This window comes from Furipterus horrens, unplaced genomic scaffold (assembly GCF_987537825.1).
Source record: "Furipterus horrens unplaced genomic scaffold, mFurHor1.1.pri manual_scaffold_3, whole genome shotgun sequence".
NCBI lineage: Eukaryota > Metazoa > Chordata > Mammalia > Chiroptera > Furipteridae > Furipterus > Furipterus horrens.
The window spans coordinates 67,750,470-67,765,002 of NW_028327173.1; the positions used below are offsets into that span (position 1 = coordinate 67,750,470).

Consider the following 14,533-nt stretch of genomic DNA (forward strand, 5'->3'; position numbering starts at 1 on the left):
ATCTGAGTGAATATGGCTTCTTTAAATCCTTGGTTGTTGGACTTCCACATAGCTGGATTATCTGATGGTTTTGTTTGTTATTTATTTTTGACATCTGACTGTAACTCTATGGTTGCATGAGGACACAAAGCTCCATATTGATTGGAAGTCCCCATATACTTTTAACAATTGGGAAAATAAAAACAAAGTAGCAGAGTTATTTAAAATTTTATGGTTAGTTATCATTAAAAATATGTGCAAACATCTATGTATACAAGTCATAGTTTTAAAGAAAAATCAGTAGGCTTTCATGCATGATTCCACAGAATTAAGATCATTTAACTTTAGCATTATAAGCAAGCATAAAATAAAACGAACCCATCAAATATATTGGCACATTATCTAACAATCCTTATAGCATTTATTTATAGGATCTAAAAATTATAAAGACACAACACACAATTATATTAAGTCCAGTATAAATTGTTTCATGATATTAAAAGTCCTATTTAGGATATGCCCTTTGTGAGGGTAAAACAAAGGAAAGGCTTTTTTAGCCCTTCAGCCTATGACACAATTTCTATACTAGTAGATCCATCCATCTTCTGGAGCACCTCTATGTTATTACAATAATATCTGCTAACAGTTTGGAATCTCTCTAAGCAAACTCTCTACTGACTATGATCAGTAGTCACATCACTGCCCACAGACTGAGCAGCTTCCACTCAGGTGAGGACAGTACATTGTCTCCACTAAGAAGCTAGATTAATTGTCTTACCACAGATGACTCCCTCAGATGGCATCCAGCATAGGACGATGTGGCAGGAGTAACACCCACCTGAGCTCAAGACTTTGGTCAAGTCCCATTTGACTTAATCTGTTGTGAATCACACCCACTAGGTCACTTCCAATGTGTGCTGAGAAAATTAGAGGGGTGGCACTGGGGTACAAGAGAAAGTTTCCCCTGAGAGAACGAGCCCAATATGTCTACCAAATATATTCAGTGATCAAATCTCCCTCATTATACAATTCATAATCTTTTTAAGGAAGTAACCATCATTTAAACTATTGAAATGCACATTTTACCAATTATGGGCATTGTAACCTTATAACAATACAAAAGTTTGATATAATTATTATAAAATTTATTTAAATGGGAATTGTCCTAAGTTTTATAGTTTCTTGTTTCTTTCTGTCCTCGGTGAAAGTAAACATGAAAAGAGGTTCTGATATTTAGCTTTAGAGTAAGATGCAAGGGTCATTGTGTGAGCTAACATTATACTGTAGCTGCTGAACCTCATTCTGAAGTCTTCTCATTTCCTCTTCGGCTCTCCTCTGCTGCTTCGCAGCCTCTTCCTAAAGAGTGAAAAATAAAACTAGAGAAATTAACAAAAAGTAATATCCACATTATTGGGAGCAGGGGAGGATAAGCCCAATCATTGACTTTTTTTACTTATTTTAAGTTATCAGTAACATAAAACAGCCCCTAAATCCACCTTTCTCTTCATGTCCATTTTACCTCTCCTTCTTGGTTTCCTCTCTGAGTAATTCTCCCATATCTCTTTCTCTAGCTGCAGAAACATCACTCTCTCTCAATTCCTGAAGTACTGGTGTCTCAAGAATTGCATCCAGAGGTAACTTCCACCTTTCTCTTTGGGCAGTCTGAGTCACATCTTGACTTCAATTTTCATTTATAGGCAGAGGAATGTCAGATCTAGTTCTTGGAGGGGAGGCTAATACAACAACTGGGTGTCTAAATGACATCCACAGTCAGGTGAGGAGTCTGAGCTTTAGGTCAGGGAATTCGTTTCAGGTTTCTACAGTTATGGGGCAGAAGTAGAGGTTAGAGTGAGATCAAGAGCCCCAAATTGACCATACTGCCCTTCAGGGTAGGGCTGTAGATGCAAAAAGATCTTCGAGCATCATCTGGAAAACTAGGACCTACAGGTAGACTGGTTACCCTGGGGGGCCATTGGGGTGCACTTTGTCTCAAAAGGGTTCTCACATAATAATTTTATACTAGGATTATAGAAATAAAAGCGCTACAGCTCTTGCTCTCTAGGAAGGCAGTTTTGAGAACTAGGCTGTGTGATATTGTGATTTAGTTATCTCTTTGGAACCTAATGTTTTTTAATCATAAAAATGGAGACATAATGCTTCTGCCTCACAATGAACAGATTAGATGAGAGAATGTATGTAAAGTACTTTTTACAGTACTTGGTAAATAAGAACTACTGCTTATTGAGCACTGATAATAAAGGACTGTGTGATAAAAACTCTGCCAAGTTAAAAACTTTCAGAACCAGTGACAATTCAGGCAAAGACAAGGGCATAGACACAGTAATATGAATTTAATTTAACAAGTTAATCTATGACCTAAGGAAAAGATTGCTTATAACAATTAACAACATAACAAAAAGACTAATTTCTATGGGTTAGAAATGTCCTTGGATTTTATTTAATGAAGTATAGTGCTTATTCTGTGCTCAGCACCAATCTAAACACAAATATTGAATCATTTAATTCTGAAATACAGTATAAAATAGGTTTTATTACTGCTGCCATTTTCCACAACTGGAAACTAAGGCATAGAGGGCACAGATAACTTGCCCAAACCATATAATTAGAGCTGGGATTGTTCCCCAGGCTGTCTGACTCGAGTCCTTGACTTTAGCTGTAGTAGTATGCTGCTTTCCCCTCTTTGTCACTGCTTCATGCTCTTAACAATACAGAGAGGGGAAATACAATTAAAATTCTGAGATGAAATAATGGATGAGTACCTGCAGCTTACGTTCCCAGGCCCTCCGTTCATCTGCCAGACGGCGGGCTCTTTCCATCTCCATTTGTCTCAGTTGCTCCTGATGCTGTCTCTCCCTCAGCTCCATCCTTTCCTGCTCCTGCCTTCGAATCTTCTCCAACCTTTGAGCTTCATCCTGTGCAGCCTTTGCTCTCAAACGTGCTTCTGAGAAAGAAGAAAATGACAAACCTCTCTAGGGTTAAAGAGCCCCTTCCTTCTCACACTCTTATCTGTTGTTGCTGCTGCTTCATAGAGAAAACTCCCTAGAGCTGTTTGTCCTTCCAAGTGAACATTACAGGCCCTACTCAGATAAAGCTTGAAGAGCAAAAAATCATCTTTGCTGTCTTAGCTCTAGTTTAATGATCCCAGGTAAACAGGCCAAATTAATCTAAAATGTATAGAAAGTTCTATCTCACATCTGTTTCATTTCTTCTCACCTTCCATCTTCTTTGCCCTCGCTGTGAGAGCCTGGTCTGTCTGTAGAATGGCGTCACTCACAGCCTTCTTGGACTGTAAATACTTTTGCAGAGCTTCTTCAGCCTAGAAACCCCAAAATCATGCAGTTATAGTAAGAAATGGTGATTAGGCACACTGTAAACCTTTTTTTTTCTTTTTCTTCCCAGCATCTTTTCCTTCCTGTAAGTACTCAGCCTGGATTTACTGCAACTGTCAATCAAGGCCCTCTGTCACAAGGGTGGGCACAAATTCTGGGCTGGCCAATCAGAGCACCCGAGGCCACTTGACACAAAGGATTTTGGTAAAGTTGAAAAAGTGCTCAATTTTGGTATTTTAAAGGCTGATTCAGCTGCTGGGGGAAATGCTCTCTCTCCCTTGAGACTGAGGGAAAAAGATCTAGTTAATCTTGGAGATGTTGATGTCATCTTTGCTGCCATGCCTGAAAATGAAACCAATAGTAAGGAAAACAGAACAGAAAACCAAATGAGAGTAGGAAAGAAAAAAGGGGGAAAAATTAATGACATTGTTTACATTTCTGATGTAGCTGTAGTTGCAACTAAATTTAAATGTTTTTTGTAAGCTAGGGAGTTGCCGTGTTTTTCTTTTTTTTTTTTTAAGTTAGTTTCAATGATCAAAATTCTGTCTTATGTAATCAAAAAGTCCCTATGTTGCAATGAATGCTCACGGTTGCAGCAAAGTCTGGTGATTATGGTGAAAGTTCATTTTAATCCCCCAGCTATCATTAGAGCATAAGTACTTTATTCTTATTTTCACCAGATTTTGAAAGAGCCTCCCACCAACACAATTAAGCATGAAACTAGGGATACCTGTATCCCTTTCCTGGGCTCCTGATAGTACTTTGCCTTCAGTTCTTCTGTCTTCTGAGTGAAGAGGCAATGTCCCCCTGGCTTTGAATAAATCCCTCGTTTCACATCTTCTTCTAGAGGACGAAAAATATTCTGAAGTAAAGCTGAGCAATGGTCCAATGATGCCTCCAAATTCTGTTTACAAAAGTCATCCTCTTTTGCTTTCAGCAGGGTCTTCAAAGGAACAAAGGCCAAAGGAAAGATGTTAGCAGCGCTTCAGTATTTCTAGAAATGATTGTCAGAAAGAATCTCCTAATTTTTTTTCTAGAAAGTACAGAAGTGTAGCAGAACAATATCCTTCCTACCAAACCTAGAAAAGTTCCAAGAATGATACAGAGTAGAAAAAAATGACTTAGTTTTGTATTTCAAATCTCCTGAAACCCCGTTCTCTTGCTATTTCCGCTTTAGATGTGATCTTCAGATTACAGCTTTCTAGCCTCATGATAAAATTTTAAATGCAACCTACTCATTTAAAAAGTTACTTATTTCAGTATTTTACTGGGCCTGGGATTCCCAATCAGGAGGTGAAGTAGAATAATTGGCTAGAATTATACAAGTGTATACTATTAGACCTGGAGACATGATCCATTTGGCAATTCTGTGTATTGATTAACATAAAAGGAAAATTAATTTATACTTCATAAATATAATTTTTAAGAATGAAATTAATTTTAAAAATTAGTCTATGGGTGTAACATAATAAGGTGAGTTGTGTGTATGTGAAAGTATAAGAATCCATAGGAAGCAGAATGTTTGTGTTTGTTTGTTAGTTTGTTTTTAGAATAACAGTGATATCTTAGTTACATAAGTGATAATCATTATTTTCCAGTCTAGTAAAAATAGATTTTTTAAATTAAGTCCCCATTTTGCATTGCATAGCAATACTTTGCCTTGTAATCCACATGAACTTGAGCAAAAAAAAAAAAAAAAAAAAAGTAGAATTACCTCTAATTCCTTCTGGAACTTCTGGTCCACGTCCTTGAAGGAATTCTTCATGAAGACTTCAATAGCCTCTTTCTCACTGGCCCTGTGCAGGTCCAGCAGCTCCTGAAGGGTTTCTGTGGGCAGCTTCACCTTCTGGCCCATCTGCTGGTCATACTGGGCGATGGCCTTTTGTACTGCGGCTGAGTTCTTGATTTGGGCCAAGGCTGAGACTGAGTTCTCCATGCAGGGCAGATTCCCACTGCTGATGGCATTGACATAGGTCAGCACCAGGCTTTCTAGATCTTCACGGGAGAAAGAGATTGTTGCATTATTTGCAGAGAAACAGGGCGTGCTGTAAACTGGTTAGTCCTGGGAATGTAACAATGCATTGCCTGAGCTTTTTTATTATTCTGCATAGTATTTAAGTAGCCAAAAGTCTTTTCAGAAAATTGTGTCACCCAGAATCCATATCTTTCTTTCTTTGGGAAAAGAAAGTGTTCAAAGGAGAAATCTCAACATGTATGGGATCATCCTTATGCCATCCTTTTTCTATTGAGACACAAGGAAATAAAGTTATGTGTATTCATTGATTAGAGTGTTATAGGCCATTTGCCTCTTTACTCTTTCTTTCCCTCTTCCTCAGTTTTCATTTCCCTTCAGAATTCCCTTTCTCTTCCACTTCAGTATGTTAGGCTGTTATGAATGTTAGCTGAAAAATACAAAGTGAGCAGATTAGACCAGGTCGCCTTTCCTCCTTGTTGCAACTTTCTTTCTTTTTTTGTCTTCCTTGCCCTTTGCATACTTTTGTTTGCATTTACTGTCCCTCTAGAGAAGCAATTTTCAAACTCTATCATCTCATTGCACACAGAAACTAATTACTAAAATTCAGTGGCACACAAAAAAATATATCACACTTTTTGCCAATCTGGCAAAAAATAAGTATAATTTTGATTCGTTCATGCTGGATGGCTATTGTTGTGTTGGCTGTTGCCATTTCTTTTTATTATTTGGTGATCTAAGGGAAAACACATCAGTGCTTCTACCTAAAAAGTCAGGTACTACATGTCTTAAAAATTCTTGAGGCAGAGTGGTTGGAAATTGTTGCTGTAGAGTACAGCAATAATTTATAGAGTTCTGAGACACAGAGTCTTTAGGAAAAAACTGGACCGTGATGTCTGCTTAGATTTCCTTTAGTGTTCTAGACAGCTTGGGCCTCTGTTTGTTTAATGTTTGTATCAAGTAAGTTTCATTTCTACAAAGAACTGTACATTCTCCTTATTTTGTGCTTATCAAAGGCTTTGACTCACAATAAATATCCACTATAGTAGTGGAACAAATGTTGCCAACTCATTTGGGTTCAAGTCCAACAGTGGGCCACTTATGAACAGAATTTTTTAACTTGACCTTTAGGTTATATTCCCATTTTATTCGACTTTAGAGGCATTACTAAAATAACCACTAGAAATGTCGGTACCCGTTGGAACTTAGTAAATGTGATTTATTTAATTCTCTTGGTAGTCACTGACTATGATTTTCAGCATTAACAGTGACAGAAGAAACTTTAAACAGCATCTTCATTCTTCACGTTGAGTTTAAGGAAAATCCTCAAAAAGGTACTCACAGGGTCCATTGGCCTCGATGCCTCCTGAAAGAGTTTTAGTCTTGGAATGATGAAAGATGTAGCAACAGAAATCTGCGACTTGTTGCACAAAATCAGGATCCAACTCATCATCATGTAGTGTCTCAAGCTGGGCAAGCTTCTTCCGGTGAGTAGGCGAATCAAAGATGAAGCATTTCCTTATTGGAAAGAATTTCTGTATACAATGACGGGGTAAGTTGAAATTTTGATGATTTTGATCAGTGTCTGGGGAAGGAAAAATAGGATTTATTTAGTATAGGATTAGCATTCATTTTAATCTATTTCCCATGAATAAATTTGCCTTTCATCTGTTGCTATTTATTTCAACACATCTCTACAAACCCTAAGCAAAAAGTTAAAAAAGGTAAGTCTCATCAAAAAAAGGAAGAAAGAAAATTAATTTGTTCCAAGAACTGGGAGTAATACAATTTCATATTAAATCTATTTGTTTACTTTAACTTTTATTTGGCAGTTTAGCCAGATGAGTAAATATAGGAAACTATAAATGTGACCACTTATACCCAGAGATATTCTTGTGTTACTTTTCTCTCTTTCCAAAACTGAAGGCCCTGTTACCTTGCTTCAGCTTCAGTGAATTCTCCAGGTACTCATCTGCTGTGATGTGTTGCCCATCTGTTTCCAGGGATAGGTAGAAATCTCTCAGAGTCCACACTAAGTCTGGACAGAAGCTCACAAAGTCAGCTGCATATTTGACTCCATCAAGATCTGGTGAGGATAGTGTCCTAACCAGATTTGACAGTTCTGTTACATAACTGAGATACAATTAAGGAATGCTGATGGAAACAGGACTACAGCTAAGCCCATAAGAATATCATACATTTCTGTACCATTATGTTCTGTTTTGGTTGTTACCAATTCCCAATTTTATCAGTAAATATAAGGGCTCATTTCTTGCACTTTCAATGTTTATCACACTTTTTATTTTTGTGATTGGTTCAGGGACTCTAAATGCAGCTGGTGGATAGAAGAGTTCTCTCTGGCTTTGTTGCCATCCTGGATCATAAAAGGATACTGCAATAGGTTGATAGCCCTCTGGTCTATTTTGTTCATGGTATTGTAAACAAAGTTGCTGCTCAATAGTATTGCCAGAGCAAAGATATGAGTATCATTGTTCTCATCACCCTAGAAGTCAGAACAAATTGAAGTCATGGCTCATGGCATTCCCAGATGAGCAATCATTAAAAATAAGCCCCTGATGTACAATGCGAAATGACACAAACAAAATTAATTGTGAGAAGCATATAAATTTGAATAGAATAGTTCTCTCATTAGCATTGAAAATTTTTACGGAACCATATACTGTTAACTCACCAATCCTTCTTATAACTAGTTGGGTTTTTCAAAGTTACTGCGGTAAACAGAGCAGTTTACATCATCTTATCTAGTACTTAAAACAATGCTGTGAGGTAGTTTTATAAGTATTACATGTTACAGATGAGGAAACTAAGGCACAGACTGAGGTGGAATATATTGGATTTATGGTAAATCAAAAGCAAAATAAAAACTAAACAATAGGGCAGGTTCAACGGAAAGATCCGGTTATGTGCAAGAGCCAGCTTACGCCAGGCCACAGGAGCTGATTGTGTACATCACTTTCAAACCCTGAGCTTAGTGACTTCACTTTGGGAGCTTGGAAATCAGCCAGTTTCCATAGAAAACTGGCAAGTGCTACAAGTCAAGGCTTCCCCACTTTCCTACCCACCAGCAGGCTGGTTGTTAAACACCAGCCTAGAGGTGGAAAAAGCTCATGTACTTTCAAATGATAAGATGGATAATTTCAAAGAGAAAATCAATGATTTAGGGAGACTTACCTTTGTTTGTCAAAGTGTGAGAGCTACAAGTGCCAGAGCCCCAGCTGAACTCAAATTTCTCTGACCCAGAGCACAGTGCTAATCACTATTCTCTGCAGGATCAGACCTGTGACAGTAATTTTATTTATACCATCTCTATGCATTTTGGTTAACTGTCTAACTCCACATTAGTGTAGTATCCCCAACATGACTTTGGCTCATTAATATGTTTCTTCCACTTCAGTTTTCCAAACTTTCACCATTAAATATAGAAAAGAAAAAATATATAGATTCTGGTCAAGTGGAAGTACAAAAGAAATTTCTGTAAAGAATGTTAAAAGATGATAAGATTAATAAAAAAAAGAATCCTTGTTCCGTACCTTCTCTACATCCCCCAGGCCTTCAGTGTCAAGCAGAACTAAGGTGTGGTCTGCCTTCTCAGGATGAGGCACACACCACATCCAGATTCCCTTGGTGTGAGACTGCACTGTGGATCCAACAGAGAAGCCTGCAGAAGGAACGGAGAGGTTGTAATAGATGAGGGGGTCTGGAAGTTGGAGACTTTCTTGACAACTGAGTTCAGGTTTAAGGAAAGCAAGATGTGTAAATGGAAAAAGTATAATCAGTATTGATCTGAACTACAACAGAAAGATGGCAAAATAAGACCATTCCACAAGTTGGATACTTGCTGGGTTATTTTTACAAGAATTTTATGCTAGTAAAATTTTAATAATTCATAATCACATATATAAAAGTTATTTTATTAATGTCTTACTCCTTATGTTTAGAAAATAGTTTGCTCTTTCCAATGAAATACTAAGTTTAAAAGAAAACAGAAGTGATATTTCAGGAACAGACCCCTGCCCTTTATATCCCAGAAGATAACTAGCCAGCTGTGGCCCATACATTACCTTTCAGTATTCTTCCCCATTTCTAACTTCGTCTCCTCACATCTCTGTGTTCATGTGGGAGTGGGGTGACCAGAAGGGACTCAGCAGAGCTTTGCTGGTGTCACTCACCTTTGTTCTTCCCAGCCAGCCTGTTCATCAGGTAGGATTTGCCAGTGCGGTAGAGACCCACTATGGCCACCACGACCACAGGCTGGGTAATGGCAGACAGGATCTTCAGAGCTTCCTGATTAACTAACAGCTTCCCTTTCGTGTTCTCAATGAGGCACACTGGGCCTGGCATGTGGACCTTTGAGGCCATGTCCAGGGGTCACTTATCTGCAAGAGAATAGGTGGGATGAACTCAAACTTTCAGTCTTTAAGCAGAGAAAGTCATTTGCTGCCTGAATCTGGGACATGCTGCTCTCCAGCGTGGTCTAAGTTTTTGAAGAAATTATTTTTTTTAAAAAGAAAGAAAGAAAGAAAAAATACAGCAATGCAAGTCATAGTAAAGTAAATGGTAGGCCTGTCAGAGGTCTCCCATAGGCTACTGCACTGGCTCTTAAATATTAGGTAGGCATATGGAAAACCATTTCTTAAATCTAATCTATTGCTACTTTGAATCTGACTGTTGGTTTTTGGTTGGTTATGTTTCTTAGTTTTCACTTACTTAAATCCCCATTTTGAATCACGATCACTAAACTTGTTTTTCTCTAATGTAGAGTTATGTCCACTCAAAGTATATTAAACTAAATCCTGCAGTTCATTATAGAGTATTATTGAACAAATCATAGTTGTTTAAAATAATTTTTATACAGCTATTGTGCAACTTTCTCAATGAAAACTTTTTAGGCATGATAATTTTATGAATGAGAAAATGAGTGAAGATATCTTTTTAAAATAATACTTAACCTTTTATTTTGTAACTTCTGGGCATCAATTTTTATAACCTGAAGTGTCCCTGATAAAACATTTTAGGCTATCTGAGATTTAAGCAAATGCTTGCTCCTCTGGCATGCCTTATCATAAAGAACAATTTTCTCTCATTTTACAAGTGATTATTTACTACAGAAGATAAAAACTCACCATCTGCTTGACCTTTTCTTTCACTGAAATCTTACAATGAAGAGGTCTAACTTTTCTTACTACTTGACTATGTAACTGATTTTTTGTTGTTGTTGTCATTGTTGTTGGCACTATTATGGATGTCCTCTGCCTCCCCCTCCTCCATAGCCAGTGCTCTGGAGATCATCCAGGCACATATAATTAAAAACTGAAACAGCTTAAGAGCAGTTAAGAGGATGTCCTTTGTAAATGGCATAGCACTAGTGCATAGGAATAGAAAATGCCAGATCTACAAAGAGTGCATTCCATGAGATTTTACAGACTCAAATACCAAGTTTCTTTTCATTCTAATTCACCTCCAGTGCAACAGTAGTAATATATTGGTAGATTTCTGTTTTTTGACTTGTTTATAGCAAGGCTCATAAGTATTTTTAGATTAGAAAGAAACGAGGACTGGTAGTGAGGATCTACAACAATTAGCTAGAGAAGCAGAAGACATACAGTCTACATCTATTTGCTGATAATGGTGGCTGACAAGCTCTTGTGCTTTACAATGTTGTCGTAATGGGACAGGGACCTAATTTGTCTGAATTCTCAGACTTCCCAGTGAATAACATTAGGGCTAGGTAGGTATATTAATAAAAATATTTTATAAATTGTTCCCAAATACCATCTGGTTAACATTTGTAATGCTTTTAAGAAAGACTAATTCCAAAATCTTTGCAAATTAAATGTATTCAAGCCCCATACTTATTGTTCTGCCATTCATAACTCAATCTGTGATGTGTGCTGTGAAATTCATTCTTCCTAACACTGTTAGAGCCTCATAACCTTTTATAAATTAAAAATATGTAAGAATGCATCACGCGCACACACACACACACACACACACACTCATTTTGTCTTTAAAGTAAGGCAGATCTGATTTCCAAACCTAGCCCTGCAACTGGTCATCTGTATGACATTGCATTTCAGTCAAGACTCTAAGCCTGTTTTCAAAATAATGGAAGTAAATAAATAAATAAATGTCCATTTATATAAGTAGAACCGCTAGCTTGAGAGAGAGAGAGAAAGACGTGGCTGTAGAATAGAAAAAATAGTGTAAAGAAGGAAAATGCCAAGACATATTTTTAAAAGGCTCAAAAGTGTTAGTGATGGATTTAGTCTCTACACATGCTTGTGTCTAATTCAGCAGTAAGCAAATGGAGCTGCCACCTAATGAATTCTGCTCCCTGTCTGACAGCACCACAATTTAATTTTTAATTAAATCTGATATTGCACAGCACGCTCTGCTGCATCCTATCCTGGAGAGAATGTTTTTAAAACATCCTGACCCTTGCAAACTTTTTCCCACCCTAGCTCCAATCTTACCTTCACTATAAAATCAAGAGCAGATATCTTTTAGAGCCGGTAAGAAACTTGCCACGAGGAGAATGTTTTAAGTGTTCTAACTCTGTCCTTCAGTTCAGCTATGTTGGATTCTGATAAACTTCTTCCCCATCAAATCCTGGGGATTTCTTTCTTCTTTACAGCCCGTGCCCTCCACAGAGACAGCAGAGGATTAGAATATGAAATACAAACCAAAATGAGCAGGGTTTTGAGACTTCACTTCAGGAAACCGGAAGTCCATGAGTCAAGCTCACCGGCGAGGCAGTTCTAAAAATAACATCCTGAGTGTTGACTGCTGGATGTATTTGCCCTGATTGCTCAGAAACTGCATAAGTTTAGTAAAAGAGGGTTTCAGTTTTCTTTTCTATTTCAAAATGTCCTCCAGGTCAGCATGTAATTGTATTACAAAACCCAAGTTTATGTACCAAAGCTTTGAAACCGAAACTCCAACTGTCAAAGTTTGGAGTAGTGAAAGATTGATCAAAAAAGTGCCATTTAAGATGATGGAAGACTCAATGGTGCCTCAACTCTATCTAGCTTAAGAATTAAGGACTTTTAAAGCCTATGGGGAGGAGGTATACAGATGTGCTGATGGGGAAGTTTTCATTTGAGGACCTTGGAACTTGACCATTTATGGTAAAAGGGCATCAACATTGGATCTTCCTGGACAATGCACACTTGGCTTCTGAAAGTGTTCTGGTGTTTAACATCTGGTTATGACCTGGTCCTTTGGTCCATGTATGTGGAGTGGGCAAGACTTTGGTTCTGGGTGCAGCTGGAGGTCAAAGTTCTTTCCTCTGCACATGCTTTGGCTGCATCACTTCCAGTGTTGGTCTGTTGTCTTTGAAAAGCAACTCAGTATCTCATTAAACAGGATAGGACCATCTTGAACTGGTTCTGTCTTTACAGTTGACTCCCTCAGATCCCTTTAGTGACTGCCTGATTGAATTCCCCCCAATGCCCCACAATCTGCTGGTTTTTGGGACAGGCCATTTCTATGGGTCACAAACTAGTACCCTTATCCATCTGCTCTTTTCTATATAATTCTTTCATGACTGCCATGGGAAGCAGAGAATATGCATGTCATTTCTCTCACCCAGGACATGTGACTCTGTGTAAGTTCCCCTAACAAACTCTTGAGGTAATGCTGGAGTTGTCAGCCTCTTCCTTGGTCTCTTAATCTGAGAAATTTTTCAAACAAGTCTGTGTGTTTATTTTTGCTTTTGTGGTCAAGTCCAAAAAACTGTCTGAACTAATGTCTAGGAGTTTACTGCCTGTGTTTTCTTCTAGGACTTTTGTAGTTTCCAGTCTTATAATCAATTTGAATCCATCTTGAGTTGCCTTTGTTTATGGTGTAAGATAATGGTCCAGTTCCATTCTTTTGCATGTAGCTGCCTAGTTTTCCCAACACTATTTGTTGTCTATTTTTGGCTCTTCTGTCATAGCTTAATTGATTTTCCATGTGTGGGTTTACTTCTGGGCTCTCTAATATGTTCCATTGATCTACATGTCTTTTTTTTAAAATATGCTTTATTGTTTATACTATTACAGTTGTCCCAATGTCTTCTCCCTTTGTTCCCCTCCACCCAGTCATCCCCCTCCTTCAAGTTGTCCCCCCCCTTAGTCCATGTCCATTGGTTGTGCATATAGTTCTTCTTAACATCTTCCTATTTCACTCCCTCCTATAATTAAAAAATGGAAAAAAAAAGAATAAATTCAAAATGGATCAAAGACTTAAATGTTAGACCCCAAACCATAAAATTCCTAGAAGACAACATAGGCAGCAGAATCTCAGATATTTCTTGTGGAAATTTTTTATCAGATATATCTCCCCAGGCAAGGGAAACAAAAGAAAAAAATAAACAAATGGGACTACCTCAAACTAAAAAGGTTTTGCACAGCAAAGGAAACTATCAACAAAATAAAATGACAACCCACAGGATTGGAGAACATATTTGCTGACACATCTGATAAGAGGTTAATATCCAAAATTCATAAAGTACTTAAACAAAACTCAACATCAAAAACCAAACAATTTTAAAATGAGCAAAGGACCTGAATAGACATTTCTCCAAGGAGGACATACAGATGACCAATAGACATTTGAAAAGATGCTCAAAACATCACTAATCATCAGAGAAATGCTATTTACAACCACATGAGATACCATCTCACACCTGTCAGAAAGGCTATTATCAATAAATCAATAAACAGGTGCTAGTGAGGATGTGGAGAAAGGGGAATCCCTTTGCACTTTTGGTAGGAATGCAGATTGGTGCAGTCACTGTGGAAAGCAGTGTGGAGAAACCTCAGAAAATTAAAAATGGATCTGCCTTTTGACCCAACGTTCCCACTTATGGAAATATATCTGAAGGAACATAAAATGTTAATTTGAAAGAACATAAGCACAGCTATGTTCATTGCAGTATTATTTACTATCACCAAGATATGGAAGCAGCCCAAGTGTTTATCAATAGATGAGTGAATAAAACAACTATGGGATATTTACACAACAGAATTCTATGCAGCCATAAAAAAGAAGAAAATTTTACCCTTTGCAATACTATGGATGGACCTGGAGAACATTACGCTAAGTGAAATAAACCAGTCAGAGAAAAACAAATGCCATATGATTTCACTCATAACGTGTAGTTTAATGAACAAACTGAACTAACAAGCAAAACAGAGGCAGAATCATAGATGGAGAGCAGATGGAGAAA

At 37.6% G+C, this 14,533-nt stretch overlaps 1 protein-coding gene across 1 annotated transcript; it reads right to left on the bottom strand.

Moving 5' to 3' along the window:
• Positions 1-232: 232 nt before the first annotated feature.
• On the bottom strand, positions 233-12,042 carry LOC150015237 (guanylate-binding protein 5-like). The gene is made up of 11 exons (XM_090269703.1): positions 11,796-12,042; positions 9,492-9,698; positions 8,853-8,980; positions 7,695-7,804; positions 7,238-7,434; positions 6,644-6,886; positions 5,044-5,324; positions 4,060-4,272; positions 3,214-3,316; positions 2,760-2,941; positions 233-1,335 (listed from the first exon to the last, which is right to left on the bottom strand). Exons 2-11 carry the CDS (start codon positions 9,679-9,681, stop codon positions 1,219-1,221), a joined length of 1,764 nt encoding a protein of 587 aa, XP_090125829.1. The 5' UTR covers positions 9,682-9,698; positions 11,796-12,042; the 3' UTR covers positions 233-1,218.
• Positions 12,043-14,533: the final 2,491 nt, after the last annotated feature.